General features: G+C 42.9%; 1 protein-coding gene across 1 annotated transcript; it reads right to left on the reverse strand.

Moving 5' to 3' along the window:
- Positions 1-458: 458 nt before the first annotated feature.
- RHOA (ras homolog family member A) lies at positions 459-27314 on the reverse strand. Its single transcript, XM_074913829.1, has 5 exons — positions 27162-27314; positions 9075-9232; positions 6152-6272; positions 2732-2862; positions 459-1732 (listed from the first exon to the last, which is right to left on the reverse strand). The coding sequence occupies exons 2-5, from the start codon at positions 9228-9230 to the stop codon at positions 1559-1561; spliced, it is 582 nt and encodes a 193-aa protein (XP_074769930.1). The 5' UTR covers positions 9231-9232; positions 27162-27314; the 3' UTR covers positions 459-1558.
- Between the last annotated feature and the right edge of the window lie 269 nt (positions 27315-27583).

Below are 27583 nucleotides of genomic sequence, written 5' to 3' on the forward strand. Positions count from 1 at the left end.
CACACACACCACCTCACACGTGCTTCCATGCAGCGCGTGGGCTGTGCGACGGCGCAGACCAGCGTGCTGGGTACAGCGTGTGCTTACAGCAGTGCTGCGGTCTGCTCCCTTCTTCCTACACTCTCCCCCTACATCGCCTCCTCTGTTCCAGACCGCCAAATTCAATTCAACTGATGTACTCTCATCTGGTTTGAATATCAAAAGAAGCTCCTGGGAAACTTTGCCACTCACCGCAGGGGCCAGGCAGGGCGAGGGCCTCCACCTCTGCTCTGCTGCAGCACTGGGAAACCACTATGAGCAGCAGCAGATGGGTATCACTGCTGGGAAACAAAAATAAGTACTCAAGCACTTGCAGCTGCTCAATGGATCCTATCACAGCTGTATCAAAAAGGGTATTTCTCATGCAGGCTGTCAGAAGCTGGGCCAAAAACCCAGAGTGAGGAATACAGACACCAGGATACAGGGAGCTTAGAAAACTGCCTTTATTCTATTAGTTGTTGGAAAAATGAAAATACAGAAAGAGTTTAGTTGGCTGCAGAACAGCAAGAAGTTCACAGGTTAGGAGTCTGATCACTACATGGTAACCAAACTTACACAAAAAGTTTCTTTTTTTTTTTTTCTAAGTTTTGAAACTGGGTCCAGCAATGAACTTAAGGCAACTGAACAGTTCAGAAGCTTTGAGTGTGAGCAGGCTGTCTTTTCTCATCCCTACGGCACGTCATGGAAAAAAACTCCTCCTGGGGTGTGCAGACCACTCAAGTCATTCAAATGGGTCAGACTCTTACAAATGAACAGGGGAAGAGGATCAGCTGCTTTCCATCGGACTTTATTTTCAAATACAGTTTCTTAAAAAACCCAGAACACCTTAACGCAGAGGTTACAAGTAACAGTATTAGGAAATCCAATTATACAAAAAATACTACATCTAAGCTGGGGTAAATAGATTTATTTTTGGTAACATACATTTAAACTGGCACTAATTACACAGTAACTAAAAGGTAACTAACATGAAACCACAGAACCCTCACTTTTCCTTAGCTGAATGGGACTTGGTCATTTCAGAGTGATCACATTTTCAAACTAATGTTTTACACCACTGAGCCATGAAAATCAGACCTTCCTAAATGTGATAGCACTGAAGCTACACTTGATTCCACATACAGCCATGTAACTGTTGTACTCAATTAGAATAGGACGTTAGTTATAAAGTAGTTACAGACCAATCCTCTGTGTTGACAGCTTTTTCTCTTTCTAGAGAGAAGAAAGAAGATAGAGAATTGTCTTCAATTAGCGCCTGGCATATCCTGTGAGTGCAGAAAAGGTTTGTTAGAGGAATGTTGAGGTTAACCTTGGGTGCACAGATGAATTTGATGCAGATTGTTATAAAAATCATGGTTGGCTTCTAAATACTGGTAGCAAGATGACTCGATTTTTAAATCTCTTAAGTAAATTATAGATAATGAAAAAGGCCAGTAATCATACACTAAGATTAATAAACAGCACTTCAAAATTACTCAAGTGCAGGGTGCTGCTTTGGCCATCTTCCTCTGGCCACACTTTATAAGAGAAGGCACCCGGACTTTTTCTTGCCACGCCGGGCTTGCAAAGCAGCTCTAGTGGCCATTTCAAAAACCTCCCTCACACCGTCTTTGGTCTTTGCCGAACACTCCATATACCCGAATGCACCAATGCGGTTTGCCATATCTCTTCCTTCTTCGGGTTTGACAGGCTCCTGTACCAACACAAAAGCAACAGCTGAGAACAACCCAAAGCCACAGCGAGGAAGTGCACCAGTCTTCCCTCTCCCACCCACCTTCCCAACAAAGGCAAAGGAATTTCTGCGTTAAATGCACTTAAGTACTTGGTTAGTTAATAATTAACTGCTCCCTTGAGAGCCATCCTTTAAATAAAAAAAGCAGATTTTAAATAAAATTTGCTTATTTTCTCAAGATGCAGCATGCACCTCTACCTGGATTACACAGACGGGGTGTATATTTGCATACTGTCCCAATGCTTGAGGACACAATCAGTTTTCTAACACCTCTGAGCTTAAAGGCCACAAGACCCTTTCAAACTTGAGCAAAAGATTGCTTATTCCAGAGGAAACATTTATGCAACCCTTTGCCACAATTGTGAAAAAACCCTGTGAACAAATCCCAAAATTAATGCCTCAGTCTCTGTATAAAAACAAATATTATGCAACAGGAGCAAAAATTCCAGGACGAAGCAGAGTATCTGCAGTCACATACCCAAGCTGGGGCTTTCAGACATGATCTGAAAATGAAACCTAGTGATAGGCTCAGTAATGAGCTACAGCACCTGTGGTTATCACCTCAAAACACCTAGCAATAAAACTGTTTCCTTTCACATCCTGAACACACAAAATAAAGAACAACTCGAGCATGCATGCACTTGATGTGCTGATGTCTCCTAATTAATTTCTTTCTACCTCAGGGATTCAGCTCTCCAGCACAGACAGCAGCTGACTTAGTAAACCAATATTGCCATTTTCATTGTTGAGAAAGCCTTTTGCTAAAAATGAAATCTCCATATATGAAAAAAGAAACACTCAATTAAAGGTAATATATACTTTTTGGTTTCTGCCATGGGTAAGTGTTCATTACGCAGCCCATAGGAAGCTGGCAGCAAGCCGCAGATGCCCATTTAATGCTCTGGTACAACCACTGCACACTTTCTTCATTTGCTGTAAGACTATCAGAAAGGAACCTGCCTGCTTCATTTTGGCCAGCTCTCGTCTTGTGTGCTCGTCATTCCTCAGGTCCTTCTTGTTTCCTACCAAGATGATAGGCACGTTGGGGCAGAAATGCTTCACCTCCGGGGTCCATTTCTCTGGGATGTTTTCTGGGGGAAAAAAAAAAGCAAAGAAAGACTGTAGTAAAGCCCATTTCTGGGGAGAGTTTTATTTTAAAGCTACTGCCTGAGTGGCTTTACCTTGCTAATCCAAACTGATGTCTTTTTTCTACTCTTAGCTTGTAGAAATAGACCTGTTCTGGTTTTCACAAAAAAGACAAGCCCCTCTATAGTAATTTTAAGGCCGAAGAACACCCAAACTCTTGGCTTCTCTACGTCTCTTGGTAGCTACTTGACAAGGGTTAGCATAAAGTATGTCAAAGAACAGCATGCAGAATTCTGAATTAGAGAGTTATGGAATATTTTGCTTCAAGAAAAACTATTTATCTCCAGAAGCTAAAGATGGGTATAACCCTGAAGCATAAGTTTTTACATCCCTTGTTCCTTTTAAAAAGCAACATCAAACAATCACTCTGAACTCTCCCATTAACTGTAGCAGAAATGGTGTTCTATACACCAATTAAAGATGCACAGAAACAAAGACTTTGTGCAAGTCATTTGCAGATTTGCTGTTTCTCTCTATCTGCAGCAAATGAATCTGCACTCATATACAGGAAACTTTTTCCCCCTAACATAACCTTCCCTACATGACTTTCTTTTTAAATGGAGCTGCAAATGGAGACTTGAGGGCTTTTGAAAGCAAACTCCTGAAAAATTCTATATAGCAGGAAGTGCTGAACAACTCAAAACATTCAACTTTGCTTTCAGACATCTGAGATTCACCAGTGGATGTACCTGCAGGCTACATAACCCCTTTTTATCTTCACGAAATTCCATTCAGCTTTTGAAGAGACATTCACTATTATGGCATTGTTTTCTCGCTTGAAAGAACAACTTAGACAAGCATTTTGAAGCCAGTTTTTGCACTACAGCCAAACCAGCAATTCTGCAGCTGCACCCAGGGTGCTCAGGGGGTGCTGGCCTCTAGATGCGGCACACCTGAAGAGCCATCTGGCAGTTCTCTGCTCCCAGGGACACAGGCGCCCTGGTACTGGTGAACAGGAAGGGGGGAAAAAAATAGCCAAGTTCAGACTTGACTGCATTAAAGCCTTCTCCCCCCACCTCCAGGGTTGGGTAACCCCCCTTGTTTCCAGGGTGGTCAGTTGGTCAGCTCTCCAGCTGCCGGGGCAGCAGCATGTGCAGTAGAAGTGAGCACAGCTCAACCCTTGTGTGTAGCTGTTAACAGCTGCACTGGGCACAACCACAGCACCGCTGCCAACTAAACGTCAAATGATTTTGCAGAGAGACAAAGACAGTGAAAGATGTCTCTAAACACAGGATCAGGTGGAAGTGATGAAGAGAGAGATCAGGATTTCCCAGGTGTCAAGCTGGCATTGATTTTTCTAGAAAGACACTTTCACAGCTGACGGCCCATTCAACGGCTGGTACCCTTTGGAGGCATGGTGAGAAATGAGACGGAGCAGCTACCAAGCATTAGCCCTATCAGACTGTAATGCCACTGTAACATCTTATGGACTATTTTGTTTGCTCATTTACTCAAACCTTCTGTGAACTGCAGCAGAAATTGTATTTTTCAATCACCATGGTAGCTGCATTCAGGACTAATCCTTCCATTAACTGCATTTCTGTGCTTCCTGGTTCCTTTTCATCTCATTCTTGTTTCTTCCTAAGACACAACTCTGGGAGGAAGGGTTCATCCATAAGGTAGATCAGAGGAGTAGGAAAAAAGCCTCTCTAAGGACAGCTTTCAGTGATTGTGATCACTCTGGCAGTAGAAAACTCCTAAAGATTCAGTGGTTTAATACATTTAAGATAGAACTGGTATCCCATTTATGAGCACTAGTTAAAATCATTTGACACCTGTCATTAACAGACAAAGAAGAGGGGACACTCACTTTTCCTGGCTAGGAGCTGCCCAATGCATGGACATCATTTTGACCAGTTACAAACAAGTACCAGTCTGCCACTGTACAGAAGGTTCTTGTCACAATACAGCTGGTCATACACACACAGAACTGATGTGCCTAAAGATCTACCTTAACATTATCTGCATTCTAGTAAGAAGCCTCACAAACAGCACCCAGTGAACAAATCCCACTGTTGAGAAGTCAATAAGGGAACTTTTACAGAAATTCACGTGTTTGAGAAAGTGCTACCATGATGTATTTGTTTAGGAGACTACAATGGACAGATGGATGATCATTTTAAAGGGACAGAAATCAAAGTTCCAGAGATCTTGAGTCTTAGAACTAAGAGTATCTCTCTCTTCCTCCTTGCCCCCTTCAAAAATGTCTTTGTAAGATCAAATACATCAATATCTGTGCATCAGATTTATAAATCAATCAGTGAAGATTTCAGTCTTGGACTCCACACAGATGAGGTGCCCATCTAATACACAGATTTTTGAAACATGTTTTCAGAGCTCAGAAATCATAAATCTGGCAACTCTTTTCTTCTCTCTTTTCCATCACAAGCAGATGTCAGTCACTGGAAAGCAGACTAGGAGAGTATGCATCTCTAGCCTCTGACATTTCCACCAGGGAGACCCACCCCCTTTTCAGGGCAAGCCCCCCTTCAGTATGGTTCTACCTCATGTTTTTCACAGACAGCAAAAAACCCCAGGCTATTTGGGATTAATAACTCAGTGTTTCAAGCTGATCTCTTCTGCAGAAAAGGAGAAGGTGGGGGTGGTAGAAGGGATGAAAGCACAAAGTTAGCTTTCCCATTTACACAGGAAGGAAGCTACTCTGTTTTCCTGGATATAGCATGGTCTCAAGTGTATAAGAACTACAATTTTCAAGGAGAAAAAAAAATAGAAGAAAAAAGAAATAAAATCTAACCTCGGTCAGGCCATATCACTCAGTGGACACCTTACATAGTGACTGGGCTCCCAGACACAGCAGAGTGCAGCTACAGCCCTCCTGCTTGCTTGGGGTAACCAAGGTGGCACCTCCTGAGGGACAAGCACACCAGCACGCTGCATTGGCCCACCAGAGAACACTGCCAGGCTGGGGGTGCTGATCTAGGCCAGGGAGGCTGCTCTAGCGCCCCTGCTAAGTGTTGCTCAAATTCTGCAGCAGAGCCCTGGGTAAACATAGTGTGCTGCTAAGGCTTTCAGACTGCCACTCAGCATTGTTGAAAAATACAGGTTCCTTTAAGATCTTAATGCCTGAAAACTACACTCAAACCAGTATGAGTTTTGAAACTAGGAATGCTCTCAATCAATTACAGCACATGAAAATGTATTTTACAGCATGATTTCCAAGGGGAATACAGCAACACAGAGATGTAGTTCTAATTCAATTAGTGATCTACTTACCTAAACTATCAGGACTATCAATTGAAAAACACATAAGTATAACATCAGTATCTGGATAAGAAAGCGGTCTAAGTCGATCATAGTCTTCTTGTCCTGCTGTATCCCACAAAGCCAACTCAACCTGCAGAAGAAAGATCAAGGCAGTTAGCCAGATCAGCAGGGAAGTTTTGATTCAGAAGCTAGTAACCCAAGAGAAGTGGATAAAATATTTCAATCAACACAACTCAAAAGGAAGAGACTACAAGACAAACCATTTTGACAGGAGAACTATTAGAAACTTTACGTTCTGTAACTCCAAAAATCAATTTATTGCATCTGATGAGACTTTTCTTTCTATCCCTGATCAGTGTCAATTCTACCAGTGTCAAAGCTACCAGCAGAAAAGACAGAAGAATCGAAGGGAATCAGCTCCAAAGGGCTGGGAATCTCTGATAATTCCAGAAACAGCAGTTTTCAATGAAAGCAGACTCTCTAAGTATATGCTTTTTAGGATTATGCACGTATTCAATCGGTTTACAGCTGGAACCTGTAGTGACTAAGAAACATCAAGATTGTACATACTACAAATGCATTAGAACTCCACCACAGCAGAAATGTACACTTGCAATTTGCTTGGAAATAAAGCTGATTTGTATGTAAAGCTTCTTGTTACTAAGATCTAAGTTGCTAATGTTCTCAGTATTTCTAGCTATGGGGGAGCTAGGGGAGAACATCCCAACAGGACTGTTTAAAACTGTGGAAGGAATAGCCAATGTTTAAACTATCAAAATCTAAAAACTAGAATCTTAAGGTAAACTCTTGCTTGAGATTCTCTGATGCATCTGCCTTTGCAATGGAGTGGGTTCCTTCTTGTTTAAACTCTTATTCGAAAGTTACAGGAAAAGTCCACAGCAGCTCAGATAAAGACAGATGAGCAGAACTGGAACCCAGATGTGAGCCTGAATGTGCAATGCAACTGTTAGGTTAAAATACGAAGATACAAAGCCTTAGCTGCACGCATACACAAAAAAAATCCTTCTGCATTACATTCAGAAATAATACTCCTCTCAGAGTCATGTCTGCGTTTGCAAATGTGAATTTTGTGGCAAATGTTTGTACTTTTTTACAGAGATGTCCGTTGAGGGTTCCCTCACATGATACTGGAATCAGTTCCTTTGCTCCATCTAAAAAAAATGCATCTTGTACCATCACTGTTTTGTCTCCACATGGCTTCTGAACATTTCTGGTAATGCTTTTCCAGGAAAACAGAGGTGACTGTCAAACAGAACAGTCTTAAGCACTGCTCTCCTACAAACTTTTAAAAACAAGTTTTCTGAAGACAAAGTGTTTGGACAAAATATGTTGTCTAGTAACCAACCAAAAAAAAAAAAAAAAAAAAAAAAATCAGCTGGCATTTCGCTGCTCATGCAATTTTTATTTAGATACTGGCTGCATATAGCTGATAGGGCATGACTCCCTGTTCACCCATTCAGAGATGCAGAGACTCAGGCAGAAGGGAAATGAGGAAGCTTGACTAGGTGATAAGAGAGAGAAATGGGTATCATACATATTTTGAACAGTAGTCCTTAGAGTCTAAGATACAATAAACTGCTGAAACTGTCACTTGGGGAGAAAACATGTTGTAATATTAAGTCTAAATTATTTTTTTTTTACTCATTCATATTATGGGAGAGAAAAGTGCTTTTTAGACTCAAATAGCATGAACTATCATAACTAAAACCACAAACAATCCATGCCTTAACAGCAGGAAATCAAATTTAGCATCAAGCCCAAAACTAGTTCAAAAAGTTTTTGCTCACATCAGGATTAAAACTGAACAGACTCAATCAATCTGTCACTGCATCTGAACTAGAACCGACTGAAAGATGGTCTGATTGTACCTGAACCCAGCGCAAAGGCACATGTTGCAGCAAGGGGCAAAACAGGGAAGCTCAGCACCACCAGCGTCAAAGCCTGCCACATGCCTGACGTGAGCACCCATGGCACTGAGGTCAGCTCTGTGTGGTTACGGTAACAAAACAGACATATGGCATGGCTGCCTACAAGGGTCTGAAAATAGTTGAGCTTTCAAGGTGCAAAGTTTCTGCTTTGTGTGCTTCCACAGTATCCTGGAAAGTGACAATTTTATACATCACACACTACCTTGCATGACAAATGCAGAAGGCAACCCATCCAGCATTCAGAGAGCAGCCTTCTGAAAAATGCCTCTTGGAGCAGGTGTCTGGTATGTTTGCTTCCTTAGCAAACAAAAGGACTCAGAGGTCACACAGACTGAAAACTGATTTTCAAAATATTTGAAACAAACGAAATATTTTAAAGATTAATTTACTAAAGTACAAACTAAAAATGAAACCCAGTAAGCTGTGGGTATGCTTGGCTGCTAAGAATTGTGTTCTTAGCAGGACTACGTAGGACAGATGATGCTGATGTACACTACAAAAAACAAATCCTTTTGAAGACTGTCAGTCATCTGTTCTGAAGAGGATCCTGCATGTTGCCAGAAATGGGTATGAAAGAGACTCTCTCCAGGAACTAGTCTTTATAAAACACAATACCAGGTCCCTATCAAAACATGTACGTACTCCACAGGTCCAAAGGCTAGTAGCCCTGTGTCCTCAGCATGTAGGTACGTCTTTGAAATGCTCCATCCCCTCCCACCTACTGCAACATTTTACTTAGAATAACTGTACATGTTTTAGAATCTCAAGTTGTTTAAGGTTAGATATAGGATGTTAAACAGACATTGGATATGACCAGATTCTAGCAAGGCCAGTATTTTTTTCGCAGGAACATGCTTAATATTTAAAAATTTACTTACAATATAAGCATGTGTACTAAGCACTTATTAAAGAAGCGTAGAGATCTCCAAGCTATTCTGAATAAATAAAAGTTCATTCTGACCATTACAGAAGTGTGGACATACCTGCTTTCCATCCACTTCGATATCTGCTACATAGTTTTCAAAGACGGTGGGAACATACACTTCAGGGAACTGGTCTTTGCTAAATACAATCAGCAGACAGGTCTTCCCACAGGCACCATCACCCACTATAACCAGCTTTTTTCGAATGGCTGCCATAGCTGAAAAACAAAATGATGACTTGTTAAACAATGACTGAGATTATAATAATTAACAACCACTAAGTTTTCAATTAATAAGAACTTTTAAATTGGGTCTACATGTCCATTAGAGACTCGCAGAGGTATCTGGAATCATATGAGTTCCGATTCCTGTCCTTTTATGAAAAATGTTCCCCAGCACTTGTCAACACACTGGCAAGGCACTGCGTGCAAAAATAACAGAGAGGAGACCAGTCCGGTTTAGCATTTCTTGACTTATTCTAAAGGCTGAGCTAGGAACATCCAGACATAGCAAGTCAGCAAGCAGCACTGTCCAAGAGCACCTTCGGAAAAGTGTCTTCTAGGTAATCAAATAAGAGATGCTTCAATACAAGGGCGGTAACATTTTCTTGTCACACTGAGCTATCTTAACTACAAAGTGCCAGTCAGCTGGACTGAGGAGCCATGTCAGAGCACCAACAGAAGGATCTCAAGGTAATCAGCCTGTTCCTTGAATTACAAGCACTATGCTGTAAAGGATTTTGGAAAGGCACATCCCACTCCTCAGTCTGCTTTCCTGGATGTTGCTGTTACCAGGTTAATAAAGCCTGCTATCAGCTTACATTAAGTAAAAGGGTGACACAGAGGGAGTCACCACTGCCCTCTCCACACAGATCTCTGCTGTTCAATGTACTGATTTGTACCAGGACCATACAAATCCATGGCTTGCTTGCAGGTAACTCTGGCCTCAAAAAGATTGTATGAAAGCTTGAAAAGGTTTAATGAAAGCCTAGAGTCAGGGTGAGACTGAAGGAGATGATTGTGTTGGATTTGGCAAATTTCTACAAGTCCCAAGTGGCTCAAACAGTATGGACAGGGTTTGATCATCATCACTTTCCACAGATGAACGCGAGGGGGCTGTTACAGAGATAGCAGAAAAGGGTTCACGCCCACCAGAAGGCAATGGGCCTTGGGAACTCCAACAAGAGGATGTTATGGACACAAAAAATTGATACAGGCCTAAAGAGGACTGGGCAAGTACAGGGAAGAAGCTTCTTATGTGAGTTAAAGAATGCAGAAATCACACCTGCCTTAAAAAAATCTCCATAGTAGAAGTACGTTGAGGCCAAGGGAGTACTTTGGGAAGTACTATATATGTGCCTGCTCTCTTCTTTCTTTTCCCTAGGCATTTATTTCTGACCATTGCAGGAACAAGCCAGAGATTTAGGGAGTGACGGGGCTACAAGGGACTGTAATGAGGGCAGAACCATAACTACTTTCTTCTCCATAACATAAAGGCACTCCAGGGGAAGCTGCTTAGTCATCCCATGAAGCTTCCTGGAAAAGGAGCAAATAGCAACACTACAACAATACCTACCATTGCATGACCAAAATACCACAGAGGGAGCACCCTTGTGAGTTAACTTTTGCCATGACAGTCCTAGTACAAAGCTCTGTAAGGACAACTAGAGCTGCTGGCAAGGGGAGAAGGGCTTGAAGAAGCACAGAAGAGAATTAAAGAACATAGCAAAAACATTTTCTCCTTTCCACCTCTTCTCTTGCCTTATGAAATTAAGTTAAAAGGTAAAACTAATCATCTAAAAGCAGCCTTCAGTACTATTCGATGATGAAGCAGCAGTGGGTATTACAGAGATTCTGTAATTCTGCTCCAGGTGCAAACAGAGAAGGACCATTTGAGCCCATCAAGCAGCAAAGGCTCAAGGACTTGTAGAGCACAGCATGACTGCTCAAGTAATCCAAATCTATCTCTAACATGAGCTTCTTTCACCCTGTGAATATATACATGTACACACATTCAAGTTATTTACCTCAGGAATTTGGGGTTACTTTTACATTTGTGGAAGGTTAAAACGATCCAAGCTTTAAAAAGGTTTTCTTTCAGTGGTTTTAGATGGTTTTGAAAAATTTCTAGAAAAGGTGATATTTGATTTTTTACAGAACTGGAAATTATCTGTCTTCTGTACCAAGTCAACTACTTACAAGTTCTACCTACTGCCAGCTTTGTCCAATCTGCCCTTCAAAACTGTAATGCTGAGTCCTACAAAACCTTTGAAGCCATGCACTCCTGAGCTCCACAATATATACTAGGAGAAAATTTCCCCTAATGTGTATCTTCAACCTTCTTTGATGTAATGTAAGCCCATTACTGTTTATCCTATTTGCCATAGGCATAGGAGAACAGATTATTCTCTTTCCCTCGTGCAGTTGACAATACTTGCCTTCATTTAGTCTTCTCTTCAGGCAAACAATTCCGGTTTATTCAAGCCTTCTCTGTAAATCATATTTTCTAGACTTTCCTGCTGCTCCCTTCTGGGCACAGTTCAATTGGCACAAATTTACCAAAGCATGGAGCCCAAAAGCTGAATCCAGTATTTCACCTAGGGCTTTATGAACATTAACTAGAGCTGAAGGATTATTGTATTGATCTGCCAGGATATACTGTTGCTTAAACACCCTACTGGAAGTGTATGATTTTTTTTTTCTCTCCCCAGGAAACAACACTGTTGATACATTCAGCTTTTAATTCATTATAACTCCCAGATCTTTTTTCATTAGAGCTGCTACATAGTTGGTCTCTATTCACACAGCTGAATGTTCTACTATCATGCTTTTATTTAACCTTCCTCTAACCAATGCTTTATTCTACCTCCAAGTTCTAGCTCTGTCCTCCAGATTAATCATAGCTTTTCTCAGATGCAAGTTTAATAATCATGATTCACAGATAATTATCTAGGTCATTGATGAAACCACACTGGAGACAAAGTAGGTGGATGACAGAATGGGATAACCTGTCCTTCCTCAGTATTCTCCCTCCTTCTCCCTTCCATACTAGCGGCTGGGGCTCTGGCCCTTGATCACTTGTTACTGCAACAGCATCTAGGGCAGGTGACCTTTTTGGCATCACCTATGGATAACTGTCTTTTTCCGTGGATTATCAGATCAACTCTTCCTTTATCTTCCTCTAAATACTTCTGTCACTCTAGCTTGCTTTTTTTTTTTTTTAAAGTGTTCCTTGCCAGTCAAATCTCATTTTATACTCTGGCCTTCTACATACTTACGCCTAAGGTCCACAAGAAAACCACAATTCTGTAAAAATATAATTTAATATAGTGCTTTCTAGAAAACCTTCCCTAAAAAAACCAGGGAAATTATATATAAAAATTGAAAATTATAAATATAAAAAAATATTTCAGAAGTTTTATTTGATCTCAGTATCTCTTTCCTGAGAAAAACCTATCACGAAACTCCCCCTGCCTGAATCTTTCCTGAAACCTGTTGACATTATCTGGACCCAATGTGGAAGACTACTCTGTCAATCGAGGTGCCCTTCAGCAGTGTCTGCTCAACCACTTCCTCCCCAATGCTTGGGATCCACCCCACGAGACCCTCCCCTGCTCACAGTTTTATGTGCAGGACAGTCACCAGCACATCTCAAACCTGCTGAATCTAGCACATCAGACATCTAGGTAATTAGATCCTGTCAAGATGCTCACAATAAGCCACAACCACCTTATCTTTTCTTGGTGACCTATGGCATCCTCACCTTTTTACTTTTGTTTCACCTTCCAGAGCATTACCACAGCAGAATTCCCTCTGCATAATGTCTGTGGAACATATTCAAGATGCAAAGGTCACCACTTACATCCTTGAAGCTTTCACTTGCCTCCAAAGCCCTAGGAGATACTTTTGATTTGCTTACCTCAAACGTTCCCTTGGGCATGCAGCACAGGCTGAGGCTACTTTGGTTATGGACCTCAACAAACTTGCAGAAACAGCTCAGATTATAAATGCTGGGTAGACAGAGACATCTCAATGTCAGGTGTGATCACTGGACAGACTCCTCCATCAACCTTGGAAGGAAGTCACCAAACATTGCAACTGCTTGTTTCTTCCTGACTTTAGTGATTACAAACTTCACAGCTTGAAGTTTCTTCTCTACTAATGAGGTTGAACCCTTACGTGCTCCCAGAACAATATACTTCATTTCTATTCAAAGTGTGGATATTTAAGGATGGAACCCTGCTGTTGGGCCTGCACCCAGCTTTATTCTCATGACAGATTCATGCTGTCTGTATCACTGAAGGTCTCCGTGCATATGGAAATTGTTCTAGTGGTGCTACTTGTCCAAAACCCCTGTATTTATTCTTCAAATTTTAGCAGATATCTGGCCATCACAACAGCATCCCATAAGCCAGGCATTAAGCATATTTACCATAATAATTTCCTAATTAAGAGATTCAGTGTACAGATCAGCATCTTTTAGCTCATTTTCAGTTAAAATACATACATTTCTATCCAGTGGGTAGCTATGAGGCATTCTCAGGTCTGGCAAATACTCAGACAAGCAACATCTCCGTAGCACATTGGAGGAAAAAGCTGATTGCTTAGAATGGAGCTACATCCTCATAGTGCCTATCACAAAGACGACACTAACAGCATTCCCAGCAGTTGGATCTTTCTGCTGCATTTTGACATGCTCTGTTTTTCTTAATCAAGTATTCTGAAGCCTGGAATTACATCAAATTTCGACCAGCAGTATATTTTGACAGGAATGAAAAAGCCCTCTGCTAGCCTAAAAAGTTTCACTGAAGATGCACAGTACTTATGTTACATGCAAGTTAATATTTGCTGCAGTACAGACTGTCACCAGTGAGCATGTGTCTACATTTAGAGATAATAAACTGCATGAACTACCTAAGAGGATATTACAAATAGACCAAATCCAAGCTACCATTGCTTCACTGTAACTGAACACAAGTACTGCACACTGATCCTTTTACACAATGCATAGAACAGGGAGAGACCAATAAATCCAGAAGGCTGCTGTAAGAACATCATTGACGATGCACACAGAACATTGTCCAAGAAATATCGTATCCCAATTAGTGCAATGGAATGGCTGCAGTGATCTTTAGGGAAATCTGTGCCATCTTTTGCAGCAAGACGACATATCTGCAATTTTTCCTACTCTTAAATGAAGCACTCCTCCCACCTTTGCATTTATAGGATTCTTAAAACCAGCTAGTCTGCTAGATTCAAAGTGGAAACTCTCACAAGATGACTTGAGTGACTCATCTGAATGGAAAAGATTAAATTATGACATTTCCTCAACCTAGACCAGTGCCTTTTACAGGTATTACAAGAGCTTTAGACATCGTTTACTCAATCCCACTAACATCACAGGAGGTTACAACACAAGGAGCTCCTGTTTGCTGAGAGTTGCCACACTAATACCCTTGTTATGTGAAGTTGTGAAGTTGCTATTTCTAAGTGCAGTGACGCTCCAAGACTCATGCAGTATAAAGCCCTGCTTGTTAAGAGAATCTAGCAAATACTCCAGAAGAATAAGAAATGGGAAAAATATTTTTTCCATGTTTTAAATGTACTCCCCCCCCACAAGTATTATTGTTTACTGCAATGGAATTTGCCTCTTCTCTTCAGCACGCTATTTATTTTTCCAAAGAACAACATTTCCAGTGCCTCATCTCCTCCTGCAAATCCCAAGGCCACACAGCAAGAGTGAGGACTGTGGACATGCTGTTGACATTCTGAACTTGGATAAGCTGGTAACAAACATGCCAGGTTTGCCTGTCTTGCACTGGATCTCATCCTGGAGAAAGTAATAAGGTGGAAGAAACAGCCCTTTACCATCACATAGGTATCCTGACTAGATTTAATTTGAATTACCAATCAACTATTACCAACTTTATATTGCCTGCTATACCATATGGGCAGATCTCTTGTATTATGCATGTTTTGTCAAAAAAGATCTGTATTACTGCAGCTGTTAGCAAGAACTCAGCAGAAGCAGTTCAGCAGGACCATTAATGATGTTTCTGATGCTGAGGAGGAAACATCCTTTAAATTCTTTCCCACCTAATCTTGCAGAAGTCCTTAAAACCAAAACGTTGGAAAGCAAGAGTTTTGAAATCTTGTAAAGACTGCTTTGCAGCTGACTTGTCCACACTCAGCACTTAAACAGTTTGATATTGAGCCAATTACAGCCTGGCACTCTGCTCACTTGCTTCATTTCTCCCTTCATTCAGTCAGCCCTGCCCTGGGCCAGCAGGAGGAACACGAGCAAGGCTGAGGAACCAGAAGATGAAACCCTAAGTGTCCCCCACCCCGCCCAGTCAAGCCCTGCCCTCTACCTACCACAGAGGAGAACTGCCTCTGCACCAGGACCTGAATTTACTCTTAAAATATACTCACTTTTGTTCAAGTTTGAGGGGGGGAAGGAATGAGTTTCCCCCAAGACTCCAGAGATGAAGAGGACATGGATGAGCAGGCTTTTCCCACAGTTTTCTTCTGCTTGTTTAGCAAGGTCTGGCACCAAGACTGAGAACTACGAAACCAGTCTGAAGCAGAAAGCAGATTAGTCCAGAAGCAAAGAGGTCTGCTTTTAGGGCAGATGTACAGAGACAGTGAAGAATCTGGGGTTGAACACAGAGCATCTGGGTGGGGGAAATGGTCCAAAGAATGGGGAGGGGGCAGGCAAACAGGCCAGAAGGAAGGCAGAAGGACATAACAGCTTAAGTCAACCCTCCTCTAGAGCAAAATCCAGGATTCCCACATCTCCCAGCTATTTAACTGGCAAGAGGAGGCAAGCATCTCAACCTTCTCCTCTTTTGAAGTCCCAATGGAAAATGTCAGCAGCATTTTGTACTTTTTTCTCCACTATGCTTCTCATTAATGGAAGCATGTATAAACAAATGTCAGAAACATTGCTGTTTGCTGTTGAAACGCTATTCATGCTACCTTAAATCAGCTCCTGTGCATGCTATCATACTATTATTTTTTTTCCCCATAACCCATACAGGATGGGCTATGCTCAGAAATAGCAATAGTTGTGAAGTAAAGGAAACTATGACCCCAATTCACCACTACAGAAGTTGCAAAATGGGTAGCGAACAACCACGGGACTGCAACAAGAGTAAGAAAATAATAAAAAAAGGAGAAAGATGATTCAGTCACCTAAAAATATTAGATACAACCCATGCTCCTGCTACAGGATTGCTAAAAGATCCTGGAAGAACTACATACACCAAAACATGCTGCAAGTGACCACTTATTTATTGTCTTTATTTCTGAAGACATCCAGAACTCAGCTGTACAGCTGCACTGAAAGTAAAGCCAGACGAACTCCATGCGCATAGGGATCGTGCTCATTTGGTGCCCCGTACAACTTGAAATCAAGTATTACTGGGGTAGAAACACAGTTCAATTACAAGCCACTGGCATACAAACACTAAACCCATGAATGCAGTTACTTCTATAAAGAAGGCAGTCAACACAGCTTATTTCAATAATTGAAATTTACTTAATTTTGTGCAAATTTGCCTGTGGACACTTGCATTCATAAACCGATAAGCCACATTATTTAAAGCGTTACTAATAAGACCTTTGGGAAACAACTATATTTATATTCCTTACAGCATCCAGCACATAAAGCAGTTTGACAGTACTGCAAAATAGGCCTATTTCCAACTACGGCGCTATGTGGGAGCAGTTGGTAAGAAAAAGATATCTGCTGGAGGTTTTTTTTCAGAGGGTTACATATGAAATTTAACACTTGAAAAAAGTCCCAGAACTGGCAAAGCGCAGGGCAGGCTACTGACGTTGCACATTAAATATAATCCACAGTGAAACAGAAATTTTCTATTACAAGATTGAAGTACAATTGAAAAAAATGACACAGAAGGTCAGTGTAGTATCCAATGGGATTAAAATACTGGACATAAGTCCTCCAGGAAGGTCCTTGGACAGGGTGAGCAGAGCATTCAGCTTTATGCTAGCAGTTTATTAAGACTGTGTGTTAACCATGCTCAAGTCTGGCAAGTTTTACTAGTTTGGGAAAAGTGCTTTGCAAACATAGCTGTACATTTCCAGAGCCAGCTTTAAATTGGGAGCAGTATAGCTGTGTTACAAGCCTAGCTAATAAACCTCACCAGGTCTCAGCTAACTCCACAAATAACCAGCTCAAGACTCTGTACATCACCACCAGAACTGGGAGCAGTGTCAGCTTAACTGCATTAGGTCTTAACAACACTGGTTCAGTGCCAGCCCTGGTGAACCCTTAATGACTGATGAATTTTATACAGTCATAAAGAGTTATACAGAAGTACAAAACTGGTGTTTAACAGTCATGGGCATACAATGCTTTTCAGTTAAGCACACAGAGTGCTGTTTATGCTGCCTCTGTCCTTGCTGCAATAGGGTAGGAGGTACCTCATCCAGCATAAAGCCTGCCAGTGCAAAGTTTTTGAGGAAACCTGAATCGGCAGTCAGTACTAGATCCGTGTTGTGTGTCATGCGGACATAGTACGTCTAATCTGAGATATCATGTGAAGTCTCAAAGCTGGATTCATCCTATCAAATTACAGCCTTTGCCCTTGCTTTCCTCTTCAGGATAAATCCTGTATGACAACATACAATTCATCTGACTCTCAGAGAAGAAAATTGCTTTGGATTCTGACAAATTCTAACCAGCACAGGAAACAACACTTTTGCTTTGCTCTCCTTCCATGTACAGCCCACTTGTCAGTGCTTTACAGAAATGATGCCTCTGCACAATCAAACACTCCCAGGAACACACAAACTATCTTTTGTTACAACGCCCAAGCCATGACCTGTGCAAGCCCATACACCCAGCAATGTGTGCCACAAACAGCTCCTGCACGGACACTGACATGGGGACCAACTCATCCCTGCATCTAAACTTTTATTTCCTGCATCTAGACACTCACAGACCATCCTTTATTACAGGTCTACACACATATAAAAACAGGTACATGGGCTTGGGACTTAGGTCTCTTCACCTCAGCGCCTGGCATCCAGGATCAGCTCAGGAGTGGATTCCTACAGAAGAGGAAAAAGGAATGAGAAGCTTCCCTCTCCATGCTCTTCAGCCTCCAGCCACTTCCAGCTCAGGAGCTTCTTGGGTCAGATGTGGATCCCATGAATTTGTTAACCTCAAACAGATTTCTCTTCCATGAGCTTGTACAGACTCCCTTTGAACCCATGTAAACTTCCAGCACTCAGAGCATCCTGTTGGAGGGAGTTCCCACAGCTTAATTACACATTGTGTGTAAAGCCACTTCCTTCAAATTCAAGATTGTCCCTATTAGCTTCCTTTACTGCCTCCTAACTCAGAAATGGAAAGAGAGTGAACAGTTTACCTCACTCTTTCTGCTGCTCATGTAACAGATTCTCCAGACTGAAGCATCCTAGCATAGAGTTGTTGGGGTTTTAAGTGGCAGAGGTGTCATGGTGAAGTGTTTCAGCCCGGAGGGCCCTCAGCAGCCCATCAACGGGTACCTTCCCATTCCACGTTGTCTATCACAGCCCCAGACGCACCAGGGCTGCTGCAACACAGGCCCCAGGAGCTGGAGCCCAGAGAGACACCCCCGTTTTGACAAAGGTGTGCTGTTACATCCACTCACGCCATAACAGAGAACCACACCCTGAGCTGTATTTCAAGTGCAAACAAGCCACAGCTCGGTCATTCCCCAGTGCACGTTTTACTCCTTGCATTAAGACAAGTGCAGACTATCTTGACTTTAAAATAGGCGGTAACAGAGAATCCCCTACCATGCTTCTTGCTCCAGCAGTTAGTTACGTTTTCTGCATTAGCAACGACGTTTTATTTGTCACTTCCTCATTTATATGCCCTCTGCAAATTTCTTCATACTGGTATTTTGTGTTTTTTTCCACAACTTACCACACTGGTAAGAAATACAGCCCAAGAGCTAACTCCTTCATGTTCTCACTAGACACAGATTCACTTGAGTCGCCACTTGCCTTTTAAAGCTGTTCTCTTTCTACTAAATTTAATATGAAACATATTGATTTTGTACTGGCTTAGTTTCTCACTGAAAATGACGTGCAATTACTGTCAAGTGCTAACCCAAGGCTAAGATGAACACCTGTACTTAAGAACCAAACTGAAACAATTAACACTAATTGTTTCTATTTCCCCCTGCCCAGGTTGAGTGACATTGCCTTAAATCTTTCCTGAACACTTTGATACTTATTCCATTATTGTACCTGGGATTGATGTTTTAGTCTGATGGGATTATAATCATTAAGGTTGTCCTACTTCTCTTTATTATTACTGCATATTAGCATTCTTTCAAACTCCTTAAACTGCTGCAGTATGTAAAGAACTTTCTGGAAAAAAAATAATTATATAAAACCCCTCCATTCTGAAGGCCAGAGATCCTTCAGAGCTGAGATATATATCAAAACCGAGGTGTCAGTTACCAAACCTAGTCAGATTAGGTGTGCAATAGCATTCAAACGTGGTTTTTTTTTATTTAAAGAGATAGTAAAAATACCTGATTACAGGGAAGTTCCCTGTGTACAGAAAAATAACTGGCAAAAGATAGGAAATCAGGCAGAAAGAAATGCTCAGCTCTCATAGAAGACCACCAGCGGAACCAGCACAACACAACATTCCTAAATGACCTGAAAAAGCGAGGAAAAAATAGCAATGCAACAAAATTTACTGATGATGCCAAGATGTTCTGGTAATAAAGGCAAGAGCTGACTGTGATGAATTTCAGAACCTTAACAGACTCTGTGCCTAAGAAGTAACATTTGAAATAGGTAAATGTGAAGTGATACACAAGTAAAAAACATTAAACCTCCCATATGAAATGATGGACTGTGAGCACTGCTACTCAAGGGCAATATTTTAGGGTTATATAGTTAATTCCTTTAAAATACAAGCTCAACACTCCAAAGAGATTAAAAAAAATTGAAAAAAACCCAGTACTAAGAACTAGAAAAGAATGAACAAAACAGAAAACATTAAGCTAATGCAGGAATCCACAAGCACACCTGCATCTTTTGACTCTGCCTGCAGTTGTGATCCTCCTCATGTCAGAAGGCCAAAGAACCTGTAAATGACTCTAAGCAGGGCAACAGGGATGATTAAACTAGAGAACAGCACCCGTATGAAGAACAACTATGGCTGAACTGGAAAAAGGACAATCTGGAAGAGACGCAACCGAGAAAGAAAACAACTACAGACACTTCTACAAAATCCTAAGCAGGGGTGAGAAAAGCTGGGGCCTGAGCATTCTTTTAAAACAAGGACAAGGGCACACGAGATGAGCCAGGTTCAGAGCAAAGGCAAGCAGGCCCCCCAGCAGGGCACACTGCAAGGTTTCGTTGTTTCTACTACATTTCAACTTTTTAAATCCATAATTTTAGTCATAGGTTCCTCTTTGAGATTCTTTTTTTCTCCCAGTTACTTTTCATGCTCTTGAGCTTCTGTTTTGTATTTTCTACTTTCAGTTTCTACTATTCTCCTATTTCATCTGTACAGCTTTCTTGCATTGTTTTTTAAGTGCAAACAAAACAGACGCCTTCATTTCCTTTCCAAGTCAGGTCATTTAATTTGCTTTCAACACTTGATTGGGGAAAAATATCACAAAAGAAGGTTACCAAAACATCTTTTTTAAGCCTGTTTAAGCCAAAATTGTTAGAAACTAAAACAGCAATATGTGCAAGCAAAACTCTGTCTTAACATCATCACCATTCATCCTGTTTTGCAAACACCAAACTTAGCAAGGCCCTCCTTGCCTACTACTAGTTTTCTTTGTTCTCTACTATCTGCAAGTTCACCCCTATGCTGTTCACCTCTCTCTTTCTATACAATTAGTAAATTAACACCATTTCAGAACCCAAGGAAGAAGTCTTTAATTCCAGCATTTCTCCCCTGCCTTACTCTACCATGACAAGTCTGTCTCCAAGGCTGAAGGTGAAGCTGGGACTACAAAGGCAGAAAGCAGTAAAGCAGTATTTTGCCCTCAGGATCTGTGGCTGCCATTTCTGTCCTTCCACCCTCACTTAACATTCTTGTTACTTTGTCCCTACTGACTAGATCGTTGTTATCTGTATGTAAAATGACTTACAATAGCACTTCTCTTATGCAATAGGAGTCCCAAGATTACTTCGCACAAAATGAGATTAGGGCTTAATATTGAGGTAATTATAGTAGATCTGTGGATTTCCACCTGTGTGCAATCTGCAAAACGCTTTGCATTTGTGCCAGGTTTTTTTTCCTGAGTACTCTCTCTTTCCAGACACCTCCAGCACGTCGAAGGGGACGTGGGGCACCCACACGCTGAACAAGGCAGGTTCTGCTTGGGTGAGATGGCTCTGTCTTTAGGCACCCACCACTGCCCTGTAGCTGGGAGCAGAGGCACTTACGGACAAGGGAAGCTAACACTAACTCTTCCAGACAACCATCTTTTTGTACCCATAGCTGACACTCTCACCTGTGTTCCTTCTCCCACGACAAGGAATCTGTTGAGAATATACTACTTCAGGTCAAACACTCATCAAGTCCAGCACCCTGCCTGACAGATGCAGGTGTTTCGACAATTAAGAGAATGAGCAAATGCAGTGATTCCTCTGCAAGTGTATTTTCTCAGCTTCCAGTTTGAGGGTATTTGTTTTTTTAATCTTTGCGCTCAACAGCCCATTTGATGGCATTTTCTTCTGTGATTTAATCTGTTTGATTCTGAAGCCGTGTAAATCGTTGTCATTCAAAGCACTTTGTGGTGCTGCATTCTGCGGTCTCGGTACAGACTGCAGGAGAGGCACCATCCGTTTTGATCTAGACCAGACTGTGCTCAGTCATATCTTTGCCAAGCTGAAGGGTTCGAATCTTTTTAAGCATCCCTTGTATGGAATCCATTCCTTATCCCCTGATTATTCTTCTCAGCCTCTTCTTTGCTTTTCCAGTTGCACTGTACCTCAAAGTCCATATTGCTTTGCACAAAACCACAGTAAGCAGCCTATTAAGAACTGAGAGCTCTGTTTTCTTCTTTATTCCTTTCTCCAAAGCCCCTCACACATGCTCGTATAACCACTGTTGAACATGAAACTCGCATGTTCATAGAATAATGACAAGCTCTTCCTCTTAAGTGGCAATAATTAGCTTTCACTCCATTGGTGAATAAAAAAAAGATTCCCCCACCCCCCACTTGTATTTATCTGGAACTAACTTCATTTGATATTTACTGCCTCTAATTCAGTGTCAGAAGGATGAGCTACAATTCTTCCTAACCAGCTCCTATCTTTTCTTCCCTTACTACTCAACACCTTTCTTACCAGAAGTATGCTGAACAGTATAGGTGTAACACAGAGATCTCTATTCTTCTCTTGTCCCAAACTTCACTTCTCTGTGCTTGTTGAGTCATTCAAAAACTCCAGTAGATTTAAGCAGCACTGTTTCCTTTCCAAAGCCACAATGACTTTCTCCCACTATAGGTTTTTAGTCCATCTGGTTACTTTTTTTCATAATTTATTTTTAAAAAAGGCATTAAACTCTGAGATATCCTGCTGAACTATCTTTAAGAACTGCTACCATGTAAGCCATCTTCTACTTCCCTGACTTCAAGGCATTAAGTGAGAAGTTACACAGCATAATTAATAATTTGGTCATTTCAGGCTTGAGTTTCCTTTGGAACCCTTGGGCAACCACCATCTGGTCTTGGCATTTCATAATTATATTTATCACTTTGCTCTAAGAACTTCTTTGCTGACACTTCAAGCAGAGACAGATCTTCCAATGAGTCCTGTTCCCAATGAAGAGAATTTCTGGCATATGAACCTTATTGGACTCCTCCACAGTAAACAGGAATGCACATAAGTCATTTAACTTTCTACTGACATCATCAAATATTTCTGTCACTTCTTCATCAGCCACTGGCCCTCCAGACTCCAGCACCTTTCTTGCTTCTGATGTATGTGGAAAATAATTTTTTTTTCGCTATTAGAATAATGTTGCTCTGAGTCTTTCTGGCGGGTCCTTATATTTTTCATTTGACTTGCCAGAGTTCATGTTCTTATTTACTTTTCTGGTCAACTTCATGACTTGAACTTTCTGAAGGCTGTATTCTTATTTCTAATACTTTCTCTATCCCAAACTGCATGCTCATTCTCATCTGTCAACATTCCACAGTATAATTTAAAATCTTACCAGCAACATTTTCAATTTCAAGCGCAGAAGCCTAGTTGTGCTGTGGTTTACATGGAACCCAGCCTTTCCAAACAGCTTTTGGACTGAGGTTCAAGGAATGAGCCAATCACTTTGTCAGTACCAAGTCAAGATGCTACTGTAAGATGGCCCTCTCATCTCACAGTTTCAACAGAGCAGATAGAAGGCAAATAATAAAGTGCCCCCAGGTGTAAAATAGCAGAAAAACGAAATGTTAGCGAAGAACGCAAACAGAGATAACTGGTACTTGGAAAGCTGCTCATTCTTTCAAACTGCTGACACACACAAAGACAACCTTCCTTAAAACTGTTGTGGTGATGAGGAGGAGGAATCACTTTGTACACATCCACACTAGGGATCTGCTCCAAACGTGACAGTTCAATCAGTCTGTACACAGTCAGGTGAGACAGAACTATTTACTGTTGCAAAGCACCACTAATTAACTGAGCAGAGACTGAATTCAGCCCTGCTTCTGATTAAAAACAACAATTTAAAAAAGCAAACAAAAAATCCACAACTGTCAGATCTTAAGAAAGTTGTCATATCCATTGTGGCTGTACTGCCCAATTTTACTTGATATATTAGTGACTCTCCATCTGTTCCTTCTACTAGGGACCTTGGTCGTGAAGGCTGGTCAGAGAAAGACAGCGAACCTTGTTCTGATTAGTTTAATTAGATGATTCACTTAGGAAGGACTGGCTGTTAGTTGTGTGTACGCAACAGTGGGTGGCAAGTATCTTAATTAAAAGGTGGTCTATGGATATCTTAGTTCTTTTACTGTCTCAAACGCCCTTTCTCAAGTGAAAACATGTTGATAGGAAAAGGACAGAAGAGAGGATGGACACATGAGTTGCTCCACCAACTCCGATTATGCTTCTGGTAGTTTTTACTCACAGTTCAGAACGAGATGAGAACAGAGATCACATAAAGTCCAGAAAGCACCCGAACACCTAACAGTGGTGTAAAATGGCTTAAAGCAATTGTAACTTAACCACCATACCAGAGAGAGTCTTTTGGGATATGTGGCTTACTTCTGAGATGAACCCAAAAGTAATAAGCAACTACTCTTTCTACTTAGCTACCTAGCTACTTATATAGTGCCCAGTGTTACAGGAGGAATCACACCAATAGGCAAAGAGCAGAGGATTTTCATCGTGCTTTCAGGTGTGTGCATTTGCATAGCTGTATCCCTGGGAATGAAGGCAAAGTGTCATTTGGGGCATTTATTTTGCACAGCACTGTTTTTCACTATGGGGTTTCACCCTTATTACTTGTTTACAAGGAGAGACTCATCACAGATCAATTTAAGATTTAAAGGGCATGCTGGCTAGCCCTTTATCAACATGCTAACTTCCTCAAACTCACTGATGAAACTTTTCCTCCCCATCAGTTAAACTGCATTTGAAGACAAATCCTGAAACAGCAGAGTGGTACCTGAAAGTTTAGATGGACATGAAATAACAAACGAGCCAGATTAGTATAAAAGGTAAAAGATGGTGTCTGAGTGGAGACTTGGAAAGAACCTAATGATCCCACAACAGCAGGGAATAAAATGTTAGAAAGAGACTGAACGAGAAGATACAATAGGCCAGTGAGAAGGTAGCAGTCAAGGTCAGAAATTTCTAGGGTGGAGTGGACCACAGAAATGGTGCAAAGAGCCAGCAGGGTTCAGGGCAATGTAAACAGTCTGAGAGGAAAAAGATGAGGTGTAAAAAATAGGAAAAACATGAGCTACCATTTTAAAAAATGAGGAAAGAATGATTATTTCTAAGCTACTCCAAACTATCAAATTGTTTTTATTTGGAATTTGTTTATCTGAAGAGCCATCACTAGTCCCACATCCTGGTGGCAGTTAAGATCATTTAGGATGTTTTTACTGTCAATTCCTGGCTCAGAGAACTCCCCGCCTCTGGCGCTCGATTGCTGTGGCACTCGGCCAGAGTGTGAGTTTCGTGAACTAGGAGGGATAACATAAGAGTTGCTAGCTTACAGCTGTGACTGAATTTCTTTTGCCCCTGTATGAAGGTGCATTTATGTCTTGAGAAATTATCTTTTAAAAAAACCACGTATTCTAGTGCTAAATGATACAAATAGCCCATTAAAATTAATTTATGTCAAGCATTTATGCTGAATATGCTGTTAATCATTGCAGTGAACTAATTAAAATGAAATAAGGTTAATGACAACTTTTCTTTTTTTAAACATGCAACCTTGGTCCAAATCAGAGCCAGAATTAGTCTGCATATTTGAAACAGAAATGCTAGTGCTGTGTGACTGGAGACCTGGGTAAGGCTAGAACAGGGCAGGAGGAAGGTGTGCAGATGTATTAGAAGAGCCTTCAACAGAAAGTATTTTCACAAACAATCTTTTCAGGGAGGGAGAGACTTCCTATTTCCCTTCTGAAAAAAAAATCCCATAATAAAGCCACTGGAGGATTGAATACTTTGAGTCACAAGCAACGTTTAGGACAAGTAAAACCAATTTTTGAGATTTCTGAGATAGAGAGTTTTGAGTTTTAGATGTGCACTGTTTTAAAATCATGGAGAGAGTTGTTACTCAGTCTAAGTTCTGAGAAAAAAGAAAAAAGGCAACAACAAACCTAATATTCCCTAGGTAGGTGTTAGTTTTCCCCGAATCCTGCATCACATACAAAAAGAGCGGGTGGGAACCACTGCCCACGAAGGGTTCCCTGCCACAAACAGGTGAACTGTACTGGGAGAGAAACAAAAGCTGGATATGAGGCAGCAACTAAAAACAAACAAGCCCCCATTCTAGACATCTCGCAGAGTCAGACTTAAAGGGATATCAAAGTAGTTAAAGGCATCATTTGACTGGGGCCAATACTTAGTCCTGAGTCTCTGTAAGGTCTTTAACTCTGTAAACGTCTATAATAAGTTTTGGGTTTGGTTTTTTTTAGACCCAAACACAAGTGAAGTATTCTCGAGGTTCCTCTCGCTCCTGAAAGCATTAGCTTCCTGGCAAATAAGGTTTAGGTAGCACACAGTTTAAAACTGGGTAATTTTCAGTCTAAGGTAAGGCTGCTGGGCCACACGGAGTTTAAACCAAACCGGAGCTCTTTGCTACACACTTGTCCGCGTGCCCTCGGCCTGCTGAGGCTGCACCGGCCTCGGCTACGCTAAAACACCAGAATCAGAAGTTTGCAGTGAACACTCCGAAAGGCGATTTCTTCCCCGGCTAAAAGTTCAAACCCGACCAAAACCCGGTCGGCGTTTCCGCAGGAGCTGAGGCCCCGCGGGCAGCCCCGCGCCGCCGGCGGGGCGGGGGGGCTGGGGGCGGCCCACGCGTGCGGGCGCGGCGCGAGGCCCCGGCTCACCCCCGCGGCCCGACTCCGCGCTCCGGCGTGGCGGCGCCTCCCGCGCGCCCGGGTGACGTCACCACAACAAGCTGCCAGTCACCGGGTCACCCCCACCGCCCGGTGCCCACTCGTGTCACACCCCACGGCGGGGGGGGCCGAGCGCCGCCTCCACGCCGCCCACGGCGGAGCTGGCGGGAGCGGGGTCCTCGCCGCGGCCCAAGCGCCGAGGCACGGGCGGCTCCAGCAGGGGGAAGCCCCCGGGGCCGCGCCCCAGCCCGCCCCTCCCCCGCTCCCGCCGCCCGGAAAAGGCCCCGTTACCGGCCCCGGAAACTTGGGGGCTCTCCGAGGGGCGGCCGGGCCGCCGCACACACCCTCCCCTTTTGTGCGCGCGGTGCCGCCCGGACACGGCGGCGAGCGGCTCGGCCGGGCCCGGCCGCCCCCGCCTCGCAGGCCGCGGCGCGGGCTCCCGGCGGGGGCGGGCGGGCCCCACCCGGCGGCAGCAGCAGCAGCGACGGCAGCACCACGAAGAGAGGGGGAAAGCCGGCGAGCCGCTCCCCTCCCCGGGCGGCAGAGAGCCCCCCGTCCCCCCGCCTCGGTACCTGCGGCCTGCGCTGGGTCTCGCTCCCGCCGCTTCCTGCTCCACAGGCCCGAGCTCGAGCAGCGGCGAACGGAAACGGGCGGGGCGGGGGCGTGCGCGCTCACCGGCCCGGCGCGACGCGACGCGGCGCTGCGCTCCCTCAGCCCGGCCCCGCCCGCCGCCGGCCCGCGCGCCCGCGCGCGCCCCCGCCCGTCCTGCGGCCAATCGGCGCGGCGCGGCGCGGGGGCTGCCGGGAAGGGGCGCTATAAAAACCGGGGTGCTATTTACGCCGCGCGGGCTGGGTGGCCGTGTCTGCGCTTGCGCCGTAGGGGGTGGCGGGCCCGGGCCGCCGCGGCCGTCTCGGGCCGTGCCCTGGAGCTCTCTCTGGCGGAGGGGTAGCGGGGAAAGGCGTGTGCGCGCTGCCCGTGCGTGGGGCCGGGTGAG

This window comes from Athene noctua, chromosome 10 (assembly GCF_965140245.1).
Source record: "Athene noctua chromosome 10, bAthNoc1.hap1.1, whole genome shotgun sequence".
Taxonomy (NCBI): domain Eukaryota; kingdom Metazoa; phylum Chordata; class Aves; order Strigiformes; family Strigidae; genus Athene; species Athene noctua.

Bases quoted from the DNA above. Each gene is read 5' to 3' on its own strand.
- RHOA (XM_074913829.1), bottom strand. From the start codon at position 9,230: ATGGCAGCCATTCGAAAAAAGCTGGTTATAGTGGGTGATGGTGCCTGT. The intron at 2,863-6,151 runs GTAAGTAGATCA...TTTTTCCCCCAG, and splicing joins TGATAGTCCTGATAGTTTAG to AAAACATCCCAGAGAAATGG. The intron at 1,733-2,731 runs GCAGGTTCCTTT...GTGTTGGTACAG, and splicing joins AGCTGGCCAAAATGAAGCAG to GAGCCTGTCAAACCCGAAGA.